This window comes from Coenobita brevimanus, chromosome 40 (genome assembly GCF_032717465.1).
Source record: "Coenobita brevimanus isolate Jiangsu-jjx chromosome 40, ASM3271746v2, whole genome shotgun sequence".
In the NCBI taxonomy this organism is placed as follows: domain Eukaryota; kingdom Metazoa; phylum Arthropoda; class Malacostraca; order Decapoda; family Coenobitidae; genus Coenobita; species Coenobita brevimanus.
In genome coordinates this window covers 62,554,724-62,579,131 of record NC_136993.1, presented here as the reverse complement: position 1 = coordinate 62,579,131, position 24,408 = coordinate 62,554,724, and the positions used below count along the sequence as shown (strand labels likewise).

General features: G+C 42.7%; 1 protein-coding gene across 1 annotated transcript in view; it reads left to right on the top strand.

Annotated features, from left to right (window-relative positions):
• The first annotated feature begins 426 nt into the window (after positions 1-426).
• The window catches only part of LOC145397237 (uncharacterized), a 78,479-nt gene continuing 54,497 nt past the window's right edge, over positions 427-24,408 (top strand). The window contains exons 1-8 of the mRNA XM_080270432.1: positions 427-629; positions 1,815-1,967; positions 2,682-2,875; positions 5,329-5,454; positions 10,240-10,408; positions 12,066-12,221; positions 15,259-15,310; positions 16,318-16,650. Of these exons, the coding sequence (XP_080126558.1) occupies positions 427-629; positions 1,815-1,967; positions 2,682-2,875; positions 5,329-5,454; positions 10,240-10,408; positions 12,066-12,221; positions 15,259-15,310; positions 16,318-16,650 (1,386 nt within the window). The remainder of the gene's footprint in view (positions 630-1,814; positions 1,968-2,681; positions 2,876-5,328; positions 5,455-10,239; positions 10,409-12,065; positions 12,222-15,258; positions 15,311-16,317; positions 16,651-24,408) is intronic.

The window sequence follows — 24,408 nt, the reverse complement described above, 5'->3', positions numbered from 1 at the left end:
CGAAGTGGTGACATGTAGAGGTGTATGGTGTGAAGGAGGACTACTGGGCCTTGGGAACAGGCTGTGAAGCCTATGCTCAGAGTCGGCCACATAAAAAAAAAAAAAAAAAAAAAAAGAGGATTCTGTACAGAATATGGTAGCTAAAACTCAACGTACAAGCTTGGGCTGAAACGATGGACTTAATCCCTACAGTCAGAGGAAGTTAGTTATAATTTTTCCAGAATACTGATGGATGGTTTATTCAACTGTGGAAAGACGTCTCACACAGACGGAATAAAATGAATCCAGACCAATCACTTATATCATAGAATGTCTTTTATATTATATTCTGGTTACATTCAAATGGCATTATTCACCTTAAGGGAGACCTCCTTGATAGGTGTTAATTATTTTTACTGGACTTGTCCGTAATTTTCAGGTAATGCAATGGGCTTGGGACACTACTTGCCATTCTTGGTCCCTTTCATAATAAGGGCAGTGTCCGTGGGTGCACAGGAGGTGGCTGGGGATGTGGGCATCGATGAGGTGGGCAAGATGGTGGGTCAGGTGGTGCAGCAGCACCTAACCGGCTGTCACCTGGTGCTCCTGACCACCACAACACACTCACCACTGACTGCAGCTATTTCCAGGTGAGCATGTTACTTTCTGTCTGCATAGGTACAAACAAAAGAATCATATGCTTAAAAAAATTTGGAGGCAACCTAACACGTTTCTTTTATCTGTTTATGTGTGCTTGTGAGTCACTGGCCTTTATTATGACACATAAAACCTACATACAGATTACTCTGAAGGCGACAGGAACGTATAATTACGCAATTCCTGCCAGTCAGAGTCCTATTATTAATGATATAAATGTAGCGTAAATTCTTGCAAACCGTAATAATGCCTCAACTGGGCCTCATGGGCATGAGGATATAGTATTACTTTCCAGACAGATGCTCATCACTCTTCTACTCTCCTTCTGCTTCAATGTTTCCCCTGAAGTGTAATTTAATCGCCTCATTTATCCATATTTTTCCCATTACGCCAAGAGACTAATATCAAGACCCAGCACAAAAATATACAGAAGTAGTATTTCCAGTGAAGATGAAGCGATCGTTACCATTATCATCCAGACCTCCGTTCCTTCCAGATGGGGGTAAGGCTAAGTCCAGAAGGCCAGAAAAGAGAAAGATGATCGAAGGAGATACTAACGAAAGTTTGGCCAATTGAATGGAACACACAGCCATTAGATAACTTTTTAAGATCTCGGAATCCTGGCTGCACCAGACAGGTATAGCTTATTCCACACATAATTTCACATCTACCTATCCGACACAGTCAATTCGACGACTGCCAAATTAAAAAGAGATGCCAATCTCTAGTCATACACTCTGCACAAAATTCATCCAACCAGCCAGTCTCTTTTTAGTTCACTTATCTCATCAGCTTCCATACAGCTCTTTTCCCCACAGAAAATTGAGGCATTGGGCATTATACTATATTTAGTCTTGATCATATTTTGGGGAATATTTTCGTATAATACCACTCCGTGAAATAACATCACAATCCAGGCACAAGCGTTAGTACAAATACCATTTTCTCTCAAAGCTTGATGAGCAAAAACATATAAAACTGAGGTGTAGGATGATAATCATTGTTTTAGTTTTGCTCAGATATTCAAGGATTATATTTCTGTAATTCCTGTCTTTATCAAGACCAGTATTTTCACAAGATTATATCATAAAATATCCATTATCCTACTTAAGCGGGTACAAAAAGGTACGGTGTATAAGAAAATTCTAACGTACAGTGATATTCTTCATTTGCCGTAGGCATGTGAGTGTTGGAGTTGTGATAGTGGCGGGGTCAGTGTGGCAGCAGGGTCTCCCCCAGGGGGTGTGGGGTGACACCAGGACTACCTGCCGGGCACTCATCATACACATAAACGACACAACCAACACCAATACCACTGAAATGGTCCTGAGGTATGTGACCAACATCTGGAAAAAGTCATAATATTTTATTACAATTATAAACATATTTCTTTGGGTCTGGTTAGTACTTGGATGGGTGATCACCTGGGAACACCAGATGCTGTTGGCATCCCTACGTGTCAAGTGGGGTTGGTGGAGGATTAGTGCCCCTCCCTGTAAAACAATTAACTCTAAGCCCTTGGCCACCCCGTTTGGGATACATGGCGTCTGGAAATGAATGAAAAAATGAATAAACATATTTAGCCAGAAACTGTCATTAACACCTTGAATAGCGTTGACACCATTATAGCATTCTGAGAACAGCTGGGTAAAAATAATGATGGGGACAGAATGCACATGTATATTCTTTATTAAACAGCTCCATTACTGGTGGGTTGAAATGCTTGATATTTGAATGCCATGACACTGACAGGCACAGCTTGCTGTTTTATGACAAGACGCCCCAAAATAAGGGATTGAAATTAATATTGGCGGGTAATTATGTCATTTTCCAGCTTCCAGGGTGCCATTATTCTGCTCAAGCTAGAGACAGACAGAACTTTCTGAGACTATTACGTGAACCGCGTGGGATACAAACTGGAAGAAAGTGTAACTTGTGATATTATTGTTTCAGAACTAATGCCTTTTTTTCAACACCCATAGTGTGAAATATAAAACCATAAGAAGATCCAAGAAATGTATGTAATGTAAGATAATATTGCCCAGCAACTTGGAGTACTCTGGTCTGTGGAAGCTGCCTGAGACGCGGGTTGTGGTTGTTGGTGGGAAGGCAGGAGTGGAGGCCGTCCTGCTCCACCCTAGCCTCCGGAACACCATCCACGTCATATACCTCGCACTGCACCACAACATATTCCATCCCTCTCAACAAGGATCCCATTTCTGCACACACACGTCCGAAAGTTAGCTGCATCGCCTTTTTTTTTTTTTTTCCGGAGTGACTTGCTGTCATGATACGCTGCATTCATAATTACAAATATACAGCCCTTTCGAATGTAGTAGTTGGACAATAAGACCACAGAGAAATTAAATAAAGAATGAATCTAGTTAAAATGGAAATAGTATTTGTCTTAAAACAAAAACGATTAAGAAAAAAAAAATCTTCATGACAGATTGGGACTCGTTTCCAGTGAAATTTTGCCACAGTCACCTGGACAACGCTTCACTTCCCCTTACAAGTCTGACAGTCTTATTTTACAGTGATAGAACATACAGTTTGTCCTGCGTGGTGTTAGTATGACCGGCTTGCATCTAGTGCCCAAAAGTTTAATTTAACAAGTATAAACATTTTTCTCATCCACATCATAGCTTGGTCAAAGTTCATATTGTAAGATTCATCAACCTACATTTACGGTAGTATGTACAATGCACTCCAAATAGCCTTCCCATTGTGTTTCTTCCTCTTCCTGTTGCTTCATCACAGATTTCCTCTCTGCATTTACAGATAGTTTTAAATCTACATGCAGTGGTTTTCTGATGGTTCTTTCTTTTCACCTTTTTTCTTTTTCCTACTTTTCTGTTGTACTCTGAGCTATGCATCTAGCGCTAATGACTCCACCCTTTACTTTCCACCCGATATTCGCAGCGTTCACCGCAACAGTCTCTACAGTAACCACGAAACAAGGCTTTGGCCACCTAGCTTTTAATATGGCTCCCATTTGTGATTAAGGGAAGAGAAACCTCTGTAATTTTCACCCCTTAACAATGCAGTTTTGGAGCCCTCAGTCCTTCATTACATATTTTGTATAACATCGGTGACAACAAGCAATGGTGCCATACTTCCGCTTACTCCCTATGGCCATCCAACTTTGTTTCATGAACTAAGGGCTCGTCATTATTAGACTATAATTGTCAGTTTGTACTTAAACAGCGAGGTGTACATTACGCATGCTATTGCTAACATCATATGCAAATAAAATATTCCTTACTTTATAATTTTGGAGTCGGTTCAGCGGCATATAACGGAGCTAAAGTGGTGGAGTGTGAATGAAGCCACGAGGGTAAACACATACATTCTCACCTCAGAATCTAGGCAGGTACTGACTAGAGCAACGGAGAATCGGAGATTCGGAGAATATCAGTGTTGCCACACTTTTGGATGGGAATTATCGTACTGGCTCTTCAAAATTATCGTTTTTTCGGTGGAATTATCGTACACTATTAAATTCACTTTTATAGTGTTTAATAATCTGATGTATTTTAAAACTTTCGCCGATACCTTGGTGTATTTACTGAAAACTTACCCATTACAATAAATCTTCATCAGTACATTAATTTTGTAAGGTACTGACATACTTTGGTGTATATTTATCACTTTATTTTGTATCAGACTAATTAGGGCACACCATGAAAATCGCATAATAATATAATTATAATAATATAATCATATCCTTTATTACAAAAATAATGTTACAAGAAATAGCCTTTGTGTCACTCTAGAAAATCAGTCTGATTAGCAGCAGAATGCAGTCCATAAAACTTAAACAGATAACTCTTAGAAATGTGCTTCCTCTTGCAGATGATAACTCACCAAGACAATAAAAGAAGTATTTTCAGTGATCACCATTACCTTAACCCTTAAGATCACTCATCTGTCAAATTGTGCAACAACCGTGCATAATTAGCTATGCGTGCCACAAAATTTACTGCCATGCTAGCTTTCAACCCAAAATTATTATACAAACCGTACGATAATAGAAAATGGTATCGGACACGTACCAAAGGCAATATTATCGTACATATACGATAATTATCGTACGTGTGGCAACACTGACGGAGCCACATTTGCTTCACGGCCAATAATCATACCATATCCACCGACCTTTTTTTTTTTCTTCTTCTTCTTTAATTTGTGGCAAATATCTTAGATGAAATTTTGGCGTACAATTTTATGGGAATATATATGTACTTTATAATCAACAGTAACCATTATTTCAGGTGGGTTATCTTTCATAGTGCAAAGGTTAATGGTGGCCATAAATGAAATCACCTACAGTTCGAAAAGTCTATCCGAACTGAATTTAATTGTCCTGGGTTAATAGGAATCATCATCATCATCATCATTATCATCATCACCATCATCGTTTTGCATCTTAAAATTAAGCTGAGGTAATAAGTTGTAACAGATATCACTGTAGAGAATTAGTTTAATTCGTTCAAACTCCTCATATGTAAACTTACTGAACCATTAACTCTCTAATTATTGGGACAACTATAATATTTTAATCCAGCTGACTAGACGAACTAATGCAGCTGAGAGGAAATGTAGGAGTCTAAGGGTGTTACCTAACCTTATTCATTTGCTCCTTTATACCATATTAAATCTACACCTACCTTACGAACTCTACTTGTGCAGCAAAGGTGGGTCAGCGGGCGAAAGTCTACCAACGGTGTCTTTACAGCAACACCGGAATGCCAGCTGTTACCTTTGTCACTCAGGCCAACATGCCTTTACTCAGTCTTCCCTCTCAGATTTTTCATGGTAAGTAATACGTGAATTTTATCCCATATACAGCCCATTGTTTTCTAACTCCTTCTTCATCTAACACAATCTTTTTATATCCCAGTTTCTTGAGAAAGTATATCCTTTATTGTCCACTGCTGCTACATTCGAGCCAAGTTCACCCCGTACTCCGACAGCACTGTAATCCAGTAGAACAAATTTGCCTTTATTGGTACTGTTGTTTTGTTGTTCGATAGTACCAGTCCGGTCCCTTGGTGACACTGTTTTTTTTTTTCTTTAGAATTTCGCCCCCCCCCCTTTTATTTTTCACAGTTTGAAGCTATGAAAGCACAGGGCCGTGCACACGAGGGGGGGAGGGTTACCCTTCATTTGGAAAGAATGAAAAATTAGAATGAAATTAATAATACCAAAAACGCAACTCATTAAATTAAATCCTGTTAAGAATGTTACGAAATAGAAAAATAATACAAAAAGAGTTTTAAAAGTTATACAAAATATAAGAAAGAAAGAATAGGAGCGTTCACAAACTCCCCAAAGTTGCCAGCCTTCACTTGATAACTATAGGTGAAAAAAAAAAAATCCTTTCATGACATGTTTCGATGATCTGTTGTGCTATTAATTCCTTGATAACTATTAATGCCTCACTAAATTACATGAAAATTTTACTGATATATTAATCTTCCATTGCTATATGTAAAGCAATTTAGTTGTTAGGTCAAAATTATGATATTCTGAAACACCTCCCATGTATATAACACTCACCCTCTCTGAATCGTCCTAACTTCAATGGTGCTCTATCCGCTGATAACCACTTTGCTGTCACTTCCAAGGTTCTGTAGAGTTCAGTAAGTAAATAATACCCTGAGTTTGTACCCTTTTAGTACTTTTGTCAGTCACAGTACCTAAGTTTACCGGAATGCGTTACTTAGTTTAGTGGGTAATTAAGGCCCTCCAATTGGATTGAACCTGTGCCGGTTTACATCCAATGGGTGGTTGGGGTTTGTTGATCGCTTAATGCCACTCATGGATGAGTGAGGCTGGTCACTTTCCTCCTAGATGTCAGGACCAACTTGCCTAACCCCGGGTTCCTAATATCTAACGGGGCAACACAGGATTAGATGATGAATTAATGGATGAATGAAAAATAGCGAATAAACTATGTTATGAAATGATTTTTTTCAACCCCCCTTCCAAAAATCCTGCGCACAGCTCTGATACAAACTATGTGGGACAGGTGTTTCGAGGTACTATGACCAAATACAGTACATTTTTTACAAGTTTTAGGTCAATCTCCCCCAAATATATAGTCTTGATGCCTTAGCATCGAGCGTTTGTATGATGTACGAAAACACCAAAATCTAGCAGGAAGAGAAAAACACGAAGCAAAATTTGTGAGAAGCTCATAAGATTTGTCAAAAATTCTTATGGTTAAGAACATGTATTTCCTTGTATTATAACTCGTGAAAATAAACCCGAGAGAACAAGCTATAGGGAATGTTCGAACAGAATTTGGTTCGTACCAGAATATGATGGAAGGTGAATACGAATTGATTACGTGCCTGACTGGGATGGTTGTTTGACGTCCGATTGTTTCTCGCTCGCCTTGTGGTGCAGTTCTTTTTTTTTTTTTTTAATACATTTGTTGGTCTGTAAAATGCCTTTAAAAGCCTGAATTTAAAAAATGAGATAATCGTTACGAGATGTGTCCAGGTACATAGTAATTTTCAGACCACTTGACCCAGACTCATAAGCCGTTGGAACGGGCCTTGGTAAGAAGAACGAGAACATCAATTAGAACACACACACACACACACACACACACACACACACACACACACACACACACACACACACACAAGAACATTTTTTTGTTTGGAAATGTAATAATCGAAATATTGGAGGGATGTGGCGAGATAAAAATAATAATAATAATAATAATAATGAACCGACGAATATTGCATGGGTGGACAAGTACAGCACTTTTACTGTGTAGTAGACTGACAGACTTTGCCCATAAGCATTAGAAATGCCAAGATATGTGGATCGTTTGGTCTGTGAATGGGCGTCAAGAATTTGGAAGGCTTGGTTGACAAATTTTCCCTGGAATGATTATTGCTTCCATGGCCGTGAGCCATCTGAGTGTGCCTTGCGCATTACGGAGGTTATTCTCTCGGGCATGGAAGCATACATTCCTTTCTCATATCCTTTGACTAACGCAAGAAAGCCTTGGTTTAATCACGCTTGTTCTAATGCTGTCCGCAACAAGGAGAAGGCCTACAAAAGGTACCGGAGCCAACCCACCCCTGAATCACATAATCTTTATATTTCTGCCTGGAATCGTGCTAAGTCTGTTCTTCGCTCTACTAAAAATAATTTCATCCATACTAAATGCTCTCAACTCTCCAACTCGAATTCTTCCCGCTCCTTCTGGCACCTTGCCAAAAATCTTTCTAACAACTTTACCTCATCATCCTTCCCTCCTCTTTTCTACTCTGATGGTTCTGTAGCTATTTCTTCTACTGATAAAGCAGATCTCTTCGCACAGACTTTCTCCTCCAATTCCACCTTAGACGATTCCGGTGCTGTTCCTCCATCACTTCCCCCCTCTGACTTCCTCATGGCTGACATTAAAATTTCTTCAGTTGATGTATTTTCTGCCATTACTGGCCTCAGTACTAACAAGGCATATGGGCCTGATGGGGTCCCTCCTGTTGTTCTCAAAAACTGTGCTTCTGTGCTTACACCCTGCCTAGGCAAACTATTTCGCCTTTGTCTGTCAACTTGTACCTTTCCTTCTTGCTGGAAGTTTGCTCTCATTCAGCCAGTCCCAAAGAAGGGTGACCACTCCCAACCCTCCAACTATCGTCCAATTGCTTTAACGTCCTGTATTTCAAAAGTTTTCGAGTCAATTCTTAATAAAAAAATTTTAAGGCATCTTTCCTATCACAACCTTCTTTCCGATCGTCAGTATGGGTTCCGTCAGGGACGCTCCACTGGCGATCTTCTCACCTACCTTTCAGACTCCTGGTCATCTTCCTTTCGGGACTTTGGCGAAAGCTTTGCCATTGCACTTGACATCTCAAAGGCTTTCGATCGAGTCTGGCATAAATCTTTAATTTCCAAACTGCCCTCCTACGGTTTCTATCCTTCTATCTGTACCTTCATCGCTAGCTTCCTTTCTGGTCGTTCTATAGCTGCTGTCGTAGACGGCCATCGTTCTTCTCCTAGATCTATCAACAGTGGTGTTCCTCAGGGCTCTGTCCTATCACCAACTCTCTTCCTTTTATTCATCAATGATCTTCTAAGCTGTACATCTAACCCTATCCACTCATACGCTGATGACTCCACCCTTCACCTTTCCATTCGGTTCCCGCAACGCCCATCTCAACAGTTACTTCAAGAAACAAGGATGAGGCTATATGGCACACCTAATGTCTGACTTGGCTCATATCTCTGACTGGGTAAAAATAATATGGTTGTCTTTAATGCTTCTAAGACTCAGTTCTTACACCTATCAACCCGACAAAATCTTCCACAGGTATACCCACTAATGTTTAATAATATTCAGATTAATCCTGCATCATCCTTGAACATGCTTAGGGTTTCATTTACTCGGGACTTATCTTGGAAAGATCATATTACATCTCTTGTAAAATCTGCTTCCAAGAGATTGGGTGTGCTAAGCCGACTCCACTCTTTCTTTACCCCTGCACAATTGTTGACTCTATACAGGGGTTTTATCCGCCCCTGTGTGGAGTACAACTCTCATGTGTGGGGAGGCTCCCCACATACAGCTCTTCTCAATAGGGTGGAGTCAAAGGCTTTTCGTCTCATTAACTCTCCTCCTCTTACTGACTCCCTTCAACCTCTGTCTCTTCGCTGCACTGTTGCATCTTTATCTCTTTTCTATCGCTACTTTAATGGTCACTGCTCCTCTGAACTGTCTGCTTGCATTCCTCCACCTCTACGACGGGCGCGTAGCACCCGTCTGGCAGCAAACTCTCATCCCTTTTCTGTTCAACTCTCTAATGCAAGAGTTAACCGTTACTCCCAGTCTTTCATTCATGCAACAGGTCAGCTCTGGAACTGTCTCCCTCTGTCTGTATTTCCTCCTGCCTATGATCTCCAGTCTTTCAAACGCAGTGTGTCCAGGCATCTCAAAATGATCGGATCTTGAATTTGGCTCTCTATTGTATTTTGTTTTTCTCTTGGAGGGAACTGTTACTGCGGGCTCATGGCCTTTGGTTCCTTCTTCCTCGCATAAAAAAAAAAAAAAAAAAAATGATTGGATTCTTGACCTTTCTCGCTGGGTGCTGTTTGATACTTTTGTTTAGCTTTTGTATTTTCCTCATAGTGGTTCCGGTACCTTCCCGTCTCAGAAAGTAATGGGGAAGAGGATTGAGATGGTTGACAGACAGACAGGCAAACAGACAGATAAAAGATAAATGGACTGGCAGATAGACAGATAAAAGTCCGGTGGGCGGGATATGAAGCTAGAAGAAAAGGTAGAAGATGGGGTAAGAGATTAAATGACACTTTTCCAGATGGCAAACACAGCAAAGAAAACATGCATGCAGTGGAGAGATGACAAAAAGAAGTTTGTAGGGAAAACCTGACAGTCACGGGACTCACTGAGTGTGTTTGGCAGAGACCCTTGCCACCTAAGGACCTGTAGTGATCCTGGTGCAGGTCTTTGTTCATCAGTAGACCATTAATAGCTACCGTTAATAATGATGATGATGATGGAGATGGTAATGTTATTGTTAATAATACACTGTAGCAATGTAGGGTACTCATTTTCAGAACAAGTGACCTCTCTGAATGGCCACCGCCTCCGTGTCGTCACCCTGCTCTACTTCCCGTACATCGACTTCTCTGCCACAGAGGGCGAGCCACAAGGGGGGCGGGTCACACCCAAAGACTCACTAGACTATAGGATGCTCACTGCCTTTGCTAGAACCCTAAATTTTACGTGAGTTACATTTGCGTCAGGTCATTTTATGGTTATTAATTAAAGACTCATGTTGCTAAGGTACTTTCATCGTCAGGCTGGGATATTGGTTCTCTATCTAGAACAGCATTTGCTGTTTGCCAGACCCTTCAAAAGCATGACAAAACTAAATATATATTTTTTGTTTTATATTCTTGTATTTCATTAATTAGGAGACATTAGGGGATTCGAGAGGAGGGCGAGGAATAGCTAATGTTTCCTAACCCGGTTCAAGAGAGAGAGAGAGAGAGAGATGGATGCACGTGTTCTGCTGTGCGGTGCCAGAGGTTTATGAGCTGAATTATGAATCGCATTTATTAGTGTTTATTTGTCTTTTTAGCTGCATTTCTGATACATATATACTATACATTTTGTTTATGCGTTTTATATATCATGAGGCTCAAACCTTGGCGTTCACTTGAGAGACTTTTATTACCTCTGCCAACGAAGTTGGAGGAGGTTATGCATACATCTATGTTTGTTTCTCTGTCCGGACGATATCTCCCAAAGATCTCCATGAATTTCAATGAAATTTGGTAGAAGGGTGGGCCATAGTGCAAGAAAGAATTAATAAAACTTTGGGGCGGATCCGGATCAGAATTCTATTTATCCCGCACAAAATATCTCCAAAAGTTCTCAACGAATTTCAATGAAATTTTGTGGAAGGGTGGGCCATGGGCCAAGAAAGAACTGATTAAATTTGGGGGCGGATCCGGAACCTACAGTATGTATTCCTCACGATAACTCCACGGATTCGGATCCGAATCCTTTTTAATGGTAGTGGCATTGGCGGAGGTATGTGCTCTCTGGGTGCTTTCAAGTACTAAGACAGTATAGAATGCAATGGCTGTGCTGTGCTAGGACTCGGCCCAGCAGATATGCACCAGGCTGGCTGGCGTATGATAAAAAAGGCATAAAATGGCCGCAATAGGTCACCAACCAGACATGCGTCGGGCTGGCTGGCGTATGATACATAAAACGGACAAAATGGCCACAGAAGGTCGTTCCCTCTTTAAAAAGAAAAAAAAAAAAAGTCAGATTTTAGATTGCTTGATCTGTTACAATCGCCTAGCGTCTAGTTAGATACAGGGAAGAATGCTAGAGCCACCCTGGGGATACTAGTCTGGCCCAGTTCTCTCCTGGGTACAACGAGTGACTTAGTCTCTTAGAGACTATCGCATTCCTAGGCCAGCTTCTGCCAAGAGCAGTGTCCGGCCAATACCAGGAATATGATAAAGAGTGCATTTCAGTTCCTAAAGTATGGATTCAATTAACCTGTGTATTATGTTTACGTGCTGACAGTGAAATGATACCTTGGCAAACAAACGCGATTTTACTCGTCACCGTTAAACCTCACGAGGACTGCGGGTTAATAAACCAGTTGAATTTAAGCCTTAAACTTTGACTACTTTTTAATATAACTATGGATAACGCCACATAGTATTACTTGCCAGTGAGAAACCTCCAGTGTTTTGGGGGTAGATGGCAAACTGCAGTAGTAGGATATTGATTACTGATACGAGAATAAATACCAATAATGGTATTGATTCAGTCATGATGATGATTAGTTATGCTCTTGATCTTTTAGTGTCTGGCCTACAAAGCAGCAATAAAATCACTACTGATCTCTTTGCCCAAGGTATGAGTACTGGGCTGAACCGAACAGACTGTTTGGTGAGGAGAAGGCTGACGGTCAGTTCACAGGCATGGTGGGACAGCTGCAGCGGGAGGAGTCTGACCTCACCACCATCATTGCACCAACACCAGGAAGGATCAAGGCAGTAGAGTTTCTCAGGTTATTTTTTTTTTTTTTCACACGTTACAACATTTTATATCTTTCCATCACCCACTGAAACATTATAATCAACCACTTTGTATGTCTGTGGAATTCTTTACTTGCTTAGTGTAATGCGTGGTACAGTTTTCAACCTTGGGAACTCAAACTAGATACATTAGTTTTCTGCATTAGCTATCAGGACAAGAACATGGTACTCTCTTCAAGGTTACCATCATTTGTCATCTTCAAGATGTCAAATGTTTTGGCCTCCTTGGAGATTATTATATCAGGATCAGTCAACAGGGGAAATTGTGGTGATATCAAAGTTTATTTCACATTATGTGAGTAAAGCACAAAATATAGAATAGGACGAGTTTCCCCAATTTAAGAGTGATTTTACTGTCCAATTCATTGAAAGGAAATTCTTCTAAGCCGCCTACAAATCATGTGGTAAGCATGAAGATTGTAATATGTTCACCTCCGGACAGAAATTCGTGATACACGATAATCTGCCACCAGAGGTCAGGTTAATCGCACGTCTACCCCCTCTAACTCCCCCTCCTTACCCCCACCAAAACACAGATATGTTTCGCGGATGGATCGGAGATATGAAGCTTCGCTCACTCTCGCGTCTTGCCGCATGTAATGTTACTTTCATTTATCTTAGTATTAGGTGTATTATTAAGTGTATAGATCCATCTTCAGTTCCATGAGAAGTTATTATATCGAAAGTTTAGCAGATTTCAGTACAATGACAATGTATAGAGTCTGGTTTCCAAATAGTTATCCAACGTGTTCTAAGCGATAGCTAAAATCAAAGTAATAGTTAAAAGTTATATGGCCAAATAAATCCCTCTCTTGCCTTGTCATCTGGACAGCCACATATGCACCCACCTACTTATCCACCTACCCAATCAACCCATCCAACACAACCCACCGACCTCACCCCTGCCACCCACCCAGCCCATCGATCCCTGCTATCCACCCTGCTAACCCACGAATACCACACACAAAGTTCACCCAACAATGCCACAACTCATTTATTCATTCACATCACCCTGAACCCATCCAGTCACCCAACCCAGCTTAGATCATCCCGACCACGCAATCGTCTCAGCCACCCTGGCGACCAACGGTGCCCACTCACACTGGCGACTCACTTTGCCCACACATCCCGACAACCTATATTGCCCACCGACCCCGACCACCCACGCTTACCACTCACAATTTCCACCCACCCTTTCCACTCACGAATTCCACCCACCCTGGTCACCCAGCAATGCCATTCATCTCACCCATCCACGCAACCCTCCCACCTCTCCCTGAACACTCCCCATCCACCTCACCCTGCCCATCCATTCATCCTGTCCACGCACTCTTCCCACCGGCCCACCTGCCCATCCACTCTTCTTACCCAACCCCATTCACTCTGCCACCCCATTCACCCATTTGAACTCGACTTATCCATCAAACTCATCTTATCCAAACCAGGCTTACCAACCCCTCCCCGACCACCCACATATCCAGCCACCTACCCACCCAGCCCACCAAATGCATCCACTCACTAACCCAAATACCCCTACAACCCACCCAAAACCACTCCACACACCACACCCAACAACTGTCCTCCCCCCACCATTATCACAGTCCACCCACCCTGGCGATGCAATGAACTACCACACCCACCAACTACTCCTTATCAATTCATCCCACCCAACCTAGTGACACACACACACACACACACACACACACACACACACACACACACACACATACACAGAGAAAGAGAGAGAGAGAGAGAGAGAGAGAGAGAGAGAGAGAGAGAGAGAAACACATAAACAGACAGACAGACAGACAGACAGATAGACAGACAGAAACACACACACACACACACACACACTGGCTCATACAGAGAGAGAGAGAGAGAGAGAGAGAGAGAGAGAGAAAGAGAAAGAGAGAGAGAGAGAGAGAGAGAGAGAGAAAGAGAAAGAGAGAGAGAGAGAGAGAGAGACTGACTCAGTAAGACACAAACAAAACATGCATAAACACACACACACACACACACACACACACACACACACACATACATAAACACACAAACATTGTTCCCCTATGCAAGAAAGGAAATAAACAGAATCCATTCAACTATAGACCAGTATCTCTGACCAGTGTTGTAAGGAAGGTACTAGAAAAACATTGAGAAAAATTTAGGTAAACCAACTGCAATAATACAATATGATAACAGAAAGACAATTCGGGTTTAGAAAAGGAAAATCATGTGTTACAAAAATACTAAGCTACTATGATACAGTTGCAGAAACACTACAGAAAAGAGAAGGATGGGTGGACGGTATGTATTTTGCTTTTAGGGAAGCATTTGGCAGAATACCGCAGCAAAGTCGAGGATGTAGAGGCTGCAGCCTCAGGGGGAAGGGGAGTGGAAGGAAGAGTGAGAGGAGGGGAGTGAAAGTCGGCAGAAACGGTAATTGTAGAAGTGGAAATGGGGACGGTTGCAGCAGTGGTTGGAACAAACGATGGTGACGAAGTATCCTGAAGAAACCATGTAACTTTCTGGATAGTTTCGGGAGAACTGTCACCCGAAGATGCATGACTAAGTGGACGGAAGTCAGATCTGGAGGAAAGAGGAGGCATGCAGCGCTTTTGGGGAACAGGACGCGACCCACGATGGGCTTTACGTTTCTTGACCGAAACGGGTGGGAGGGGCGTGGCCGAGAACGGCAAGGATGTGACACGGGCGCGGAAGTAGATGACGACGTAAGTGGGGTAGACGAAAGAGAGGTGGAAGTAGAGGAACAGAGAACTGAAAAGGAATTCGATAACGGAATAGGGGTGGACGAAGAAGGGCAAGAGGTGGTTGAGAGAGAAGCAGACAAAGGTTGGGCTGCAGAAAGAGAACAAGAAGGCGGTAAAGAAAACGAGGGAGAGGACGAAGAAGTGACAAAGACATCTGAGGTTGCAACAGAAGAATAGAGACGATAGACTGTGGCAGTAGCATCTGTATAGCCTTGATGTCATGCTTCCCGGTGACCTTCAGCCTGGCGGAGTCCAGTGGACAGTTGGATTCGGAGAACCTCACATTCAAATTTGTACGAAGGGCAACGACGATCAGTAGCGGTATGCTCACCTCTACAATTAGGACAGCAGTGATGATCTGAGGGGCATTCATCATCCTTATGATCTGAAGATGAACAAAGGCGGCACATAGGAGTGGATCTGCAAAATTTCAGGTGTCCAAACTTCCAGCAAGCACGGCATTGACGAGGGACTGGGGGAGATTCTTTAACGTTTAGCTTGAGACCACCAAACATAACAGTGTTAGGTAAGGTACGGCTGTCGAAAGGGATTTTTGCAATATTTATAGAATAGCGGCGGTGATGTGTAGGAGGAAGCGAGTAACACTGTACCGTAACAACTTTATGACCCTGGAGTTCTAAAATCTCCTGGATAAGAGGAGAACACTCTGGTCACTGACGGTCACCAAGACCAACATAACTGGGAACCAAGACCGTTCCTATACAAGAACTGAGGGGAACATTTTTTGTTACAATAATCGGTGTACCGGCAGGACTAAGTAAACTGGTCATGGCAGTCACCTGTTCTTCGGACTGAACTGTTACAATACGAGAGCCATCTGGACGAGACATAAACTGGACATCTTTACCCACCTGCTTCAGTAGGCAACACTGAAAAAGCAGGTCATCGCCTGCTAGAGGGGCAGTTGAGGGAATGTCAAAAACTTGGTCCAGGTCTGGGGGCCAAACAAAGCTTGGAATTTGTCTTGTTCTGTTTGCTTAGGAAATGGGAGCAGAGATGGACGAGGATGAGAGATACGAGTGGAAAAGGTAGATGAGGTAAGAGGAAGATAAAGGTTCTAGAGTAATGATAGAGGAGGAGCTAGCAGAGGAGGACTGGGCAGAAATCGGAGGAGCAGAAAAGGAAGGAGGTGAGGAGGAGGAGGAGAAAAGAGATGAAAAAGTGGAGGTAGTTGGTGGGACGTCTCAAAGAGAAGCCGCAGTCGTTACCTGGGTCAGGTTGGTGGCAGAACCGGGGGAGGGGGAACTAATATCCAAATCTATAATGGTATATGAAACAGAAAAGGCTCATCATGACGGTCGAAAAAGGAAGGAGATTACGGGTGAACCCCGAGACTAGAGGCCCGCCAACGACCCTAGTGGGAGGTCAAACTCCAGTGTGCGCCCTGGAAGGGATAGTGATGCTGCACCAGAGAACAAAGGTTTCCCGCACAACGAAGGGTCACCGGCCAATGACCGAGAGTCCCGCCGCTGAGCCACGGCACGTCCGGAACCAACAGCCGCAGCCCAGCGGCGGTCCTGCCTCCACAGAGGGCCCCTCTGCAGAGGTCCGCACACTGGAGTGGTGCCGAACCACCATGACCCCCACCACTGGCCGAGACAATAGCCCAAGGGTAGGTTTGGTTAAGATGAGTTTGATGGATAAGTCGGGTTCAAATGGGTGAATGGGGTGGCAGAGTGAATGGGGTTGGGTAAGAAGGGTGGATGGGCAGGTGGGCCGGTGGGAGGAGTGCGTGGACAGGATGGGTGGATGGGCAGGGTGAGGTGGGTGGGAAGTGTTCAGGGAGAGGTGGGAGGGTTGTGTGGATGGATGAGATGGATGGCATTGTTGGGTGACCAGGGTGGGTGGAATTTGTGAGTGGTGAGGGTGAGTGGCAGCGGTCGGTGGGCAAGATAGGTTGTCGGGATGTGTGGGCAAAGTGAGTCGCCAGTGTGAGTGGGCACCGTTGGTCGCCAGGGTGGCTGAGACTATTGCGTGGTCGGGATGATCTAAGTGGGTGGTTGGGTTGGGTGACTGGATGGGTTCAGGGTGAAGTGAATGAATAAATGAGTTGAGTGGCATTGTTGGGTGAACTTTGTGTGTGGCATTCGTGGGTTAGCAGGGTAGATAGCAGGGATTGATGGGCTGGGTGGGTGGCAGGGGTGAGGTCGGTGGGTTGTGTTGGATGGGTTGAGTGGGTAGGTGGATAAGTAGGTGGGTGTATATGTGGCTGTCCTCATGACAAGGCAAGAAAGGGACTTATCTGGCCATAGAACTTTTAACTATTACTTGGATTTTAGTCTATCGCTTAGAACACGTTGAATAACGCTTTGGAAACCAGACTGTATACATTAAGGTCATTGTATTGAAATCTGCTAAACCTTCGATATAATCACTTCTCATGGAACTAAAGATGGATCTATGCACTTGATAATACACCTAACACTAATATAAATGAAAGTAACATTACATGCGGCAAGACGTGAGAGTGAGCGAAGCTTCATATCCCCGATTCATCCCCCAAACAGGTCAGTGTTTTGGTGGGGGTAAGGAGTGGGAGTTTGGGGGGGGTAGACGTGTGATTAACCTGAACTCTGGTGGCAGATTATAGTGTATCACGAATTTCTGTCCGGAGGTGTACAAATTACGTCAATGAGCTTAAATTAGTACCAAAGAGTTTTTGCATGTACTCATAGTGCAGCGATTGTTTCTTTGCATGAGTTATCATTAATTATAAAAACAGGGAACTCACATCACTTCACTTAGGGAATCTGATGATGATGCTTATTCACCGACAGATCACGTGATAATTAAAAGAACGTAAGTTCCGACAGTTTCCTGTCGTAGTTGTGAATATAACTGCTGTTGGTGGGCAATGACTGATTTATTGAATGTTATAAACGAAACGAAAAATTGACGGTGCACCTGCCAGGGTCATATGCCACTGGACATCTAACTAAAAGACAACAGCAATGAATAATAGCAACAAGACTCTACAACACAAAAAAAAACAAACACTAAGAAGACACTAAAATCACTAAAAAAATTAAAAATGAAGCAATAATCACTAAGGACCGTAAAAAACACAGAATAATAAATCCTATGAAACATTCCAGCTACTTCCCCAAAGTTGAGGGTTTCGCCTCCCATACAACAGGGAACCTCCCCATGCCTCAACGAAAGACGGTACAAACCATCACCAGCCTGGTACTCAGAGAGTACTGACGGCGTAAATCCTGAAGACTGGGGCACTCCACAAACAAGAGCAGAACAGTCAGGGGGACCAAACAATCAGAAAAAAAAAAGTGGGGGGAAGGGGTTTCTTCCATTAAAAATCCATTAGAGAATGCGTGTTGAATTCACAATTGACATAACCCCGTCTCCCACTCGGTAGACAAGTCTCGGTAAGTGAAGGAGCCCACCTTGCCACAAATTGCACGCATCTTGTTAGCCACCACCGCATCCCAGCAGTCTTGCCAACAACGCAAAATCCGCCCAGCAATAAAGGAGTACAAATCATATGCAGGCAACTAATGCAGAGGAGGATGGGATCCCACACAGGGGAGTCTTTGGGGGGCAGCGAAGGGCGCTGCGCTCCCCCCCAAGCTTTCTGAGGGGGCCTCCAAATCAGCTACAATTAATGAAAAAATTATAAGGTTAACACCGTGAAATTAAAAATAATTTGTGTTTAGCCTCAATACATTTTGAGTGAAACATATCTTGTGTATGTGTGTGTGTGTGTGTGTGTGTGTGTGTGTGTGTGTGTGTGTGTGTGTGTGTGTGTGTGTGTGTGTGTGTGTGTGTGTGTAATAATCACACTAATTTACTTGGTATATTTAAGCATGTCAATGTAAATATGTTCCTAGCCCGCTGTTCAGATAACTCCAGTGACGAAGTGCCATTTTTATCTGGCTATCATTAATAGCTTTTATTCATCTTAGGAAGTACATACATGTAGGTAGGAGTCTTAAGAGTTCATTTAGATCAGTGGTTCTCAAAGTGGGCGTTGCTTTACTGGTTGAAGAGCTTAAAGCTCTGCAGGCATCATCATCCTATATACAGTATATAGATAGATAAATAGATAGATAAATAGATATGTTTCCACTTTATAGGATGATGTTGCCTGTTGGAGTAGACTGTAGCACCAGTTGAGCAGGGCAGTACTCCCAAGGTGGATAGAAAGCTGATGACAGGGAGAGCTGGAGCTCCCGTTTCATCAGCCCTCGGGACTAGGTCCCGACCATCCCCCATTGCTGAACTTTTTTAGTGTCTCAGTAACACAGAGAATAGGCCAGCATACTCTCCAATACAAGTTTCTCGAACTATCAACACCAAACTACATGCACAGTACACACCACACACCCTTTTCAAAATTTAAAAAATGGCGTCGAATAACGTAGCCTCGGAGTCCCTAGGGGGAGGGGGGACCATAAATGCCCCCACCTTCTGCCCCTCTCTCGGTGACGTCTCAAGATGCCTGGAACCACTGTCTGACTCTCTTCTTCTTCACTTCTGCAACATTCGTGGCCTTTCCTCTAACTTTAGCACTGTTGGGCACCACCTCTCCTTCTCTAAACCTCACCTTTTTCTAACTGAGACTAAGCTGTCTGAGGCAACTGACAGCAGACCCTTTTCTGTGTCCTCCTACTTTCTCTACACTCATTTCAAAGCCAAAGGTGGTTGTTGTGTATACTGTATATACGCAACAACTTATTTTGCTCTCATGTTCCTGAACTCGATTCTTCTGAATTCTCTACACTCTGGCTCTGGCTTTCCTGTCATTCTCCGACTAAATATATCTGTGCGATTTACTTATCTCCTAATTCTACTGACTATCAAAAATTCTTTGGCTATTTTACATCTGTGATGGAACACATTCTATCCATTTCTCCTTTCTCTGAAATCTCCATTCTTGGAGATTTCAATGTTCACCATCACCTTTGGCTCTCCTCTCCTTTCACTGATCCACCTGGTGAACAAGCCTACACCTTTTCTATTCTAAATGACCTAGAGCAGCTTGTACAGCACCTTACCCATATCCCTGACCACCTTGGAGAGAGCTCCAACATACTTGACCTCTTCCTTACAACTAATCCTTCTGCTTACATTGTTAATCCTTTCTCTCTGTTGGGCTCCTCCGATCATAACCTTATCACCTTAACCTGTCCTATCACTCCGGTACGGCCTACGGACCCTCCAAAGAAAAGTCGTCTGTGTCACTTTGGAGCTGCAGATTGGGAGGCCCTCAGGCAGTACTTCTTTGATTTTCCCTGGAATAATTATTGCTTCCATGACCGGGAGCCATCTGGGTGTGCCTCACGCATTATGGAGGTTATTCTCTAGGACATAGAAGCATACTTTCCTTTCTCATATCCTCTGACTAATGCAAGAAAGCCTTGGTTTAATCACACTTGTTCTAATGCTGTCCGCAACAAGGAGAGGGCCTATAAAACTTACCGGAGCCAACTCACCCCTGAATCACATCTGTTATTCATTTCTGCCTGGAATCGTGCTAAGTCTGTTCTTCGCTCTGCTAAAAATAATTTCATCCGTACAAAATGCTCTCAACTCTCTGACTCGAATTCTTCCCGCTCCTTCTGGCATCTTGCCAAAAACCTTTCTAATAACTTTGCCTCATCATCCTTGCCTCCTCTTTTCTACTCTGATGGTTCTGTAGCTATTTCTTCTACTGATAAAGCAGATCTCTTCACTCAGACTTTCTCCTCCAATTCCACCTTAGACGATTCCGGTGCTGTTCCTCCATCACTTCCTCCCCTCTGACTTGCTCGTGGCTAACATTAAAATTTCTTCAGCTGATGTATTTTCTGCCATTGGTGGCCTCAGTACTAGTTAGGCATATTGGCCTGATGGAGTCCCTCCTGTTGTTCTCAAGAACTGTACTTCTGTGCTTGCACCCTGCCTAGGCAAACACTTTCGCCTTTGTCTATCAACTTGTACCTTTCCTTCTTGCTGGAAGTTTGCTCTCATTCAGCCAGTCCCAAGGAACGGTGACCATTCCCAACCCTCTAACTATCGTTCAATAGCTTTAACATCCTGTATCTCAAAAGTTTTCGAGTCTATTCTTAATAGAAAAATTTGAAAGCATCTTTCCTATCACAGCCTTCTTTCTGATCGTCAGTATGGGTTCCGTCAGGGACGCTCCACAGGTGATCTTCTCACCTACCTTTAAGACTCCTGGTCATCCTTCTTTTCGGGACTTTGGCGAAAGCTTTGCCATTGCACTTGACATCTCAAAGGCTTTCGATCGAGTCTGGCATAAATCTTTAATTTCCAAACTGATCTTTTACGGTTTCTATCCTTCTATCTGTGCCTTCATCGCTAGCTTCCTTTCTGGTCGTTCTATAGCCGCTGTTGTAGACGGCCATCGTTCTTCTCCTAGATCTGTTAACAGTGGTGTTCCTCAGGGCTCTGTCCTATCACCAACTCTCTTCCTTTTATTCATCAGTGACCTTCGAAGCTGTACATCTAATCCTATCCAATCATACGCTGATGACTCCACCCTTCATTTTTCCATTCGATTCCCAGAACGTCCATCTCAGCAGTTACTTCAACAAACAAGGGATGAGGCTATGGCACATCTAATGTCTGACTTGGCTGGTATCTCTGACTGGGGTAAAAATAATCTGGTTGTTTTTAATGCATCAAGGACTCAGTTTTTGCACCTATGAACCCTACAAAATCTTCCACAGGTATACCCACTAAAGTTTAATAATATTCAGCTTAATCCTGCATCATCGTTGAACATGCTTGAGGTTTCATTTACTACTTGTCTTGGAAAAATCATATTACATCTCTTGTAAAATCTGCTTCCAAGAGATTAGGTGTGCTAAGGTGACTCCGTTCATTCTTTACTCCTGCACAATTGTTGACTCTATACAGGGGTTTTATCCGCCCCTGGGTGGAGTACAACTCTCACGTGTGGGAAGGCTCCCCACATACAGCTCTTCTCAATAGGGTGGAGTCAAAGGCTTTTCGTCTCATTAACTCTCCCCGTCTTACTGACTCCCTTCAACCTCTCTCGTCGCCGCACTCTTTATCTCTTTTCTATCGCTACTTCAATGGTCACTGTTCCTCTGAGCTGTCTGCATGCATTCCTCAACCTGTAAGACGGGCTTGTAGCACCCGTCTAGCAGAGAACTCTCACCCCTTTTCTGTCCAACTTTCTGATGCAACAGTTAACCGTTACTCCCAGTCCTTAATTTACGCAACAGGTCAACTATGGAACTGTCTCCCTCTGTCTGTATTTCCTGCTTCCTATGATCTCCAGTCTTTCAAACGCAGTGTGTCCAGGCATTTTGAAATGAATGGATCTTGAATTTGGATCTTCCTTGTATTTTGATTTTCTCTTGGAAGGAACAGTTTTGCCGGCTCGTTGCCTTTGGTTCCTTCTTCCTCACATAAAAAAAGAGCTTCAAGTTCTTCAACCAGTAAAGCAACTAACAATACTGACTTGGCCACTACATCATCCCCTTGTCATGACTCAGATTTGATTCCTGTTGATGAACCAGAAGTCACATTAGCACATACTGTTGCACTGAACCAAGATCAGAAAGATACAAAAGACAGTCCATCCACATCACAAACTCCAGGATATATCTAAGTCCCTCTTTGATAAAACTAGTCAACCAAAACTGCCAAGCTACCCAAGCAATCAGAATCACAGGAAAATCGGAAGGCCCTATTCTGATATCTTTTCTTGGTTAGAATACTCGGTCTCGCAAGATGCGTGTTACTGCTTTCCATGTTGGCACTTTGCTGGAGCATCTTTTAGTAAGGGGGAAGGACTAGGCAGGAGACCGTTTATTGATGTTGGAACAAGGAAATGAAAGATATCAGTACCCTTCTCAAACAGTATCAGGCAAGTGAGAGACACATTAATAGTATGATAGCTTGGTCTAATTTCAAGGATATTCAGTCAGGGTCCACTCAGTCTGTAGCATCTTCTCTGTCTTCAGCTAGGCAACAAGAAATTGAGGACAAGAGGGAACATGTAAAGTTGCTTTTAAAAGTCACTGCATTACCGGGAAGCCAAGGCCTGTCTTTTCGTGGACATAATGAGGGTGGTGATACATTTAATTCAGGAAATTTTGTAAAAATTCATTACCTAATTGTTGAATTAAATCCCTCTTTAAAACAAAAGTCAGATAGACGTTATGGCCATTACACAACCTCTCAATACTCGAATGAGCTGATATCAGTTGTTGGAAGCCATATCAAGGACACAATTTGTGCTGAAGCACCAGAGTTCAAGTACTTTTCAGTTATGGTTGATGAAGGAAAAGACTTGTCAAAAAAGGAACGGATGGCTATTCTTGTGCAGTACTTTAGTGAGGGTATTGTGAAGGAACGTGTCATTGGAACCTATCACATGGAAAAGGTTGATGCTGCAAGTTTAGCTTATTTTATATATAAGGAGATAGAGCAATCTGGTTTAATTTGGTCTAACTGTGTGGCTCAGTGTTATGATGGTGCTACTGTAATGAGCGGATGCTTTAGCGGGGTTCAAGCAAAAGTACAGGATAAAATTCCCCAAGCAGTATACAGTCATTGCCATGCACATAGGCTGAATTTAGTACTGGGCGACTGCATAAAGAATACCAGTGACCTCTCTTCATTTTTTTCCAGTGATTAACACACTGTACACATTTGTTGCTGACAGTAACACAGGGAACCAACTTTTCATAGAGGCACAGAAAACAGATCTTCAGGTTTTGACATTAGAAAAATCTACTATAACTGTATGGTCTTACTAATATAAGTCAATATCATATGTTAAGCTTCGCAATGGAAGTTTGCTATCATTGCTTAATACAGTTTCAGAGGGTTCCGATTCAGAAGCTGCAGCAGAAGTAAATGGACTGTACAAAAAGTTTCAGGTTCGTAATGGATTTACATATTATTGAACAAGTCCTTAGAGTTACCAATAGTTTGTCAAATCAGCTTCAAGCAAAGGAAGCCTAACTATTTGAAGCTTGCACTCTGGTACAGTCAACTATTAAAGAATTGCAGGTCTTGAGAACGGACGAGGCTTTCTCTGACGTTTTTGACAAAGCTTAAGATTTTGCATCAGCATATGAGACTGATACTAACTTGAACAATTCAGATCAGTTGAGCAAACCTAAGAGAATTCAGAAAGTATCATCAGGACAAAAGAGCTTCTTAACTGATTCAGCTCGAGGGAGAAATGAGGTGAATACTTGTATTGCTCCAAAGACTGAAACCAAAAGAACATATTTTGATAGATTCATTTCTCTCAGAGCTTGATATTCGCCTCACACAAAACATACTCCAGCTAGAAACAATGGATGCACTTTATTTCAATTCCAGAGACTTTCTAGAGTATGAGAAGCTTTCTTGTGTAGTATAGTCT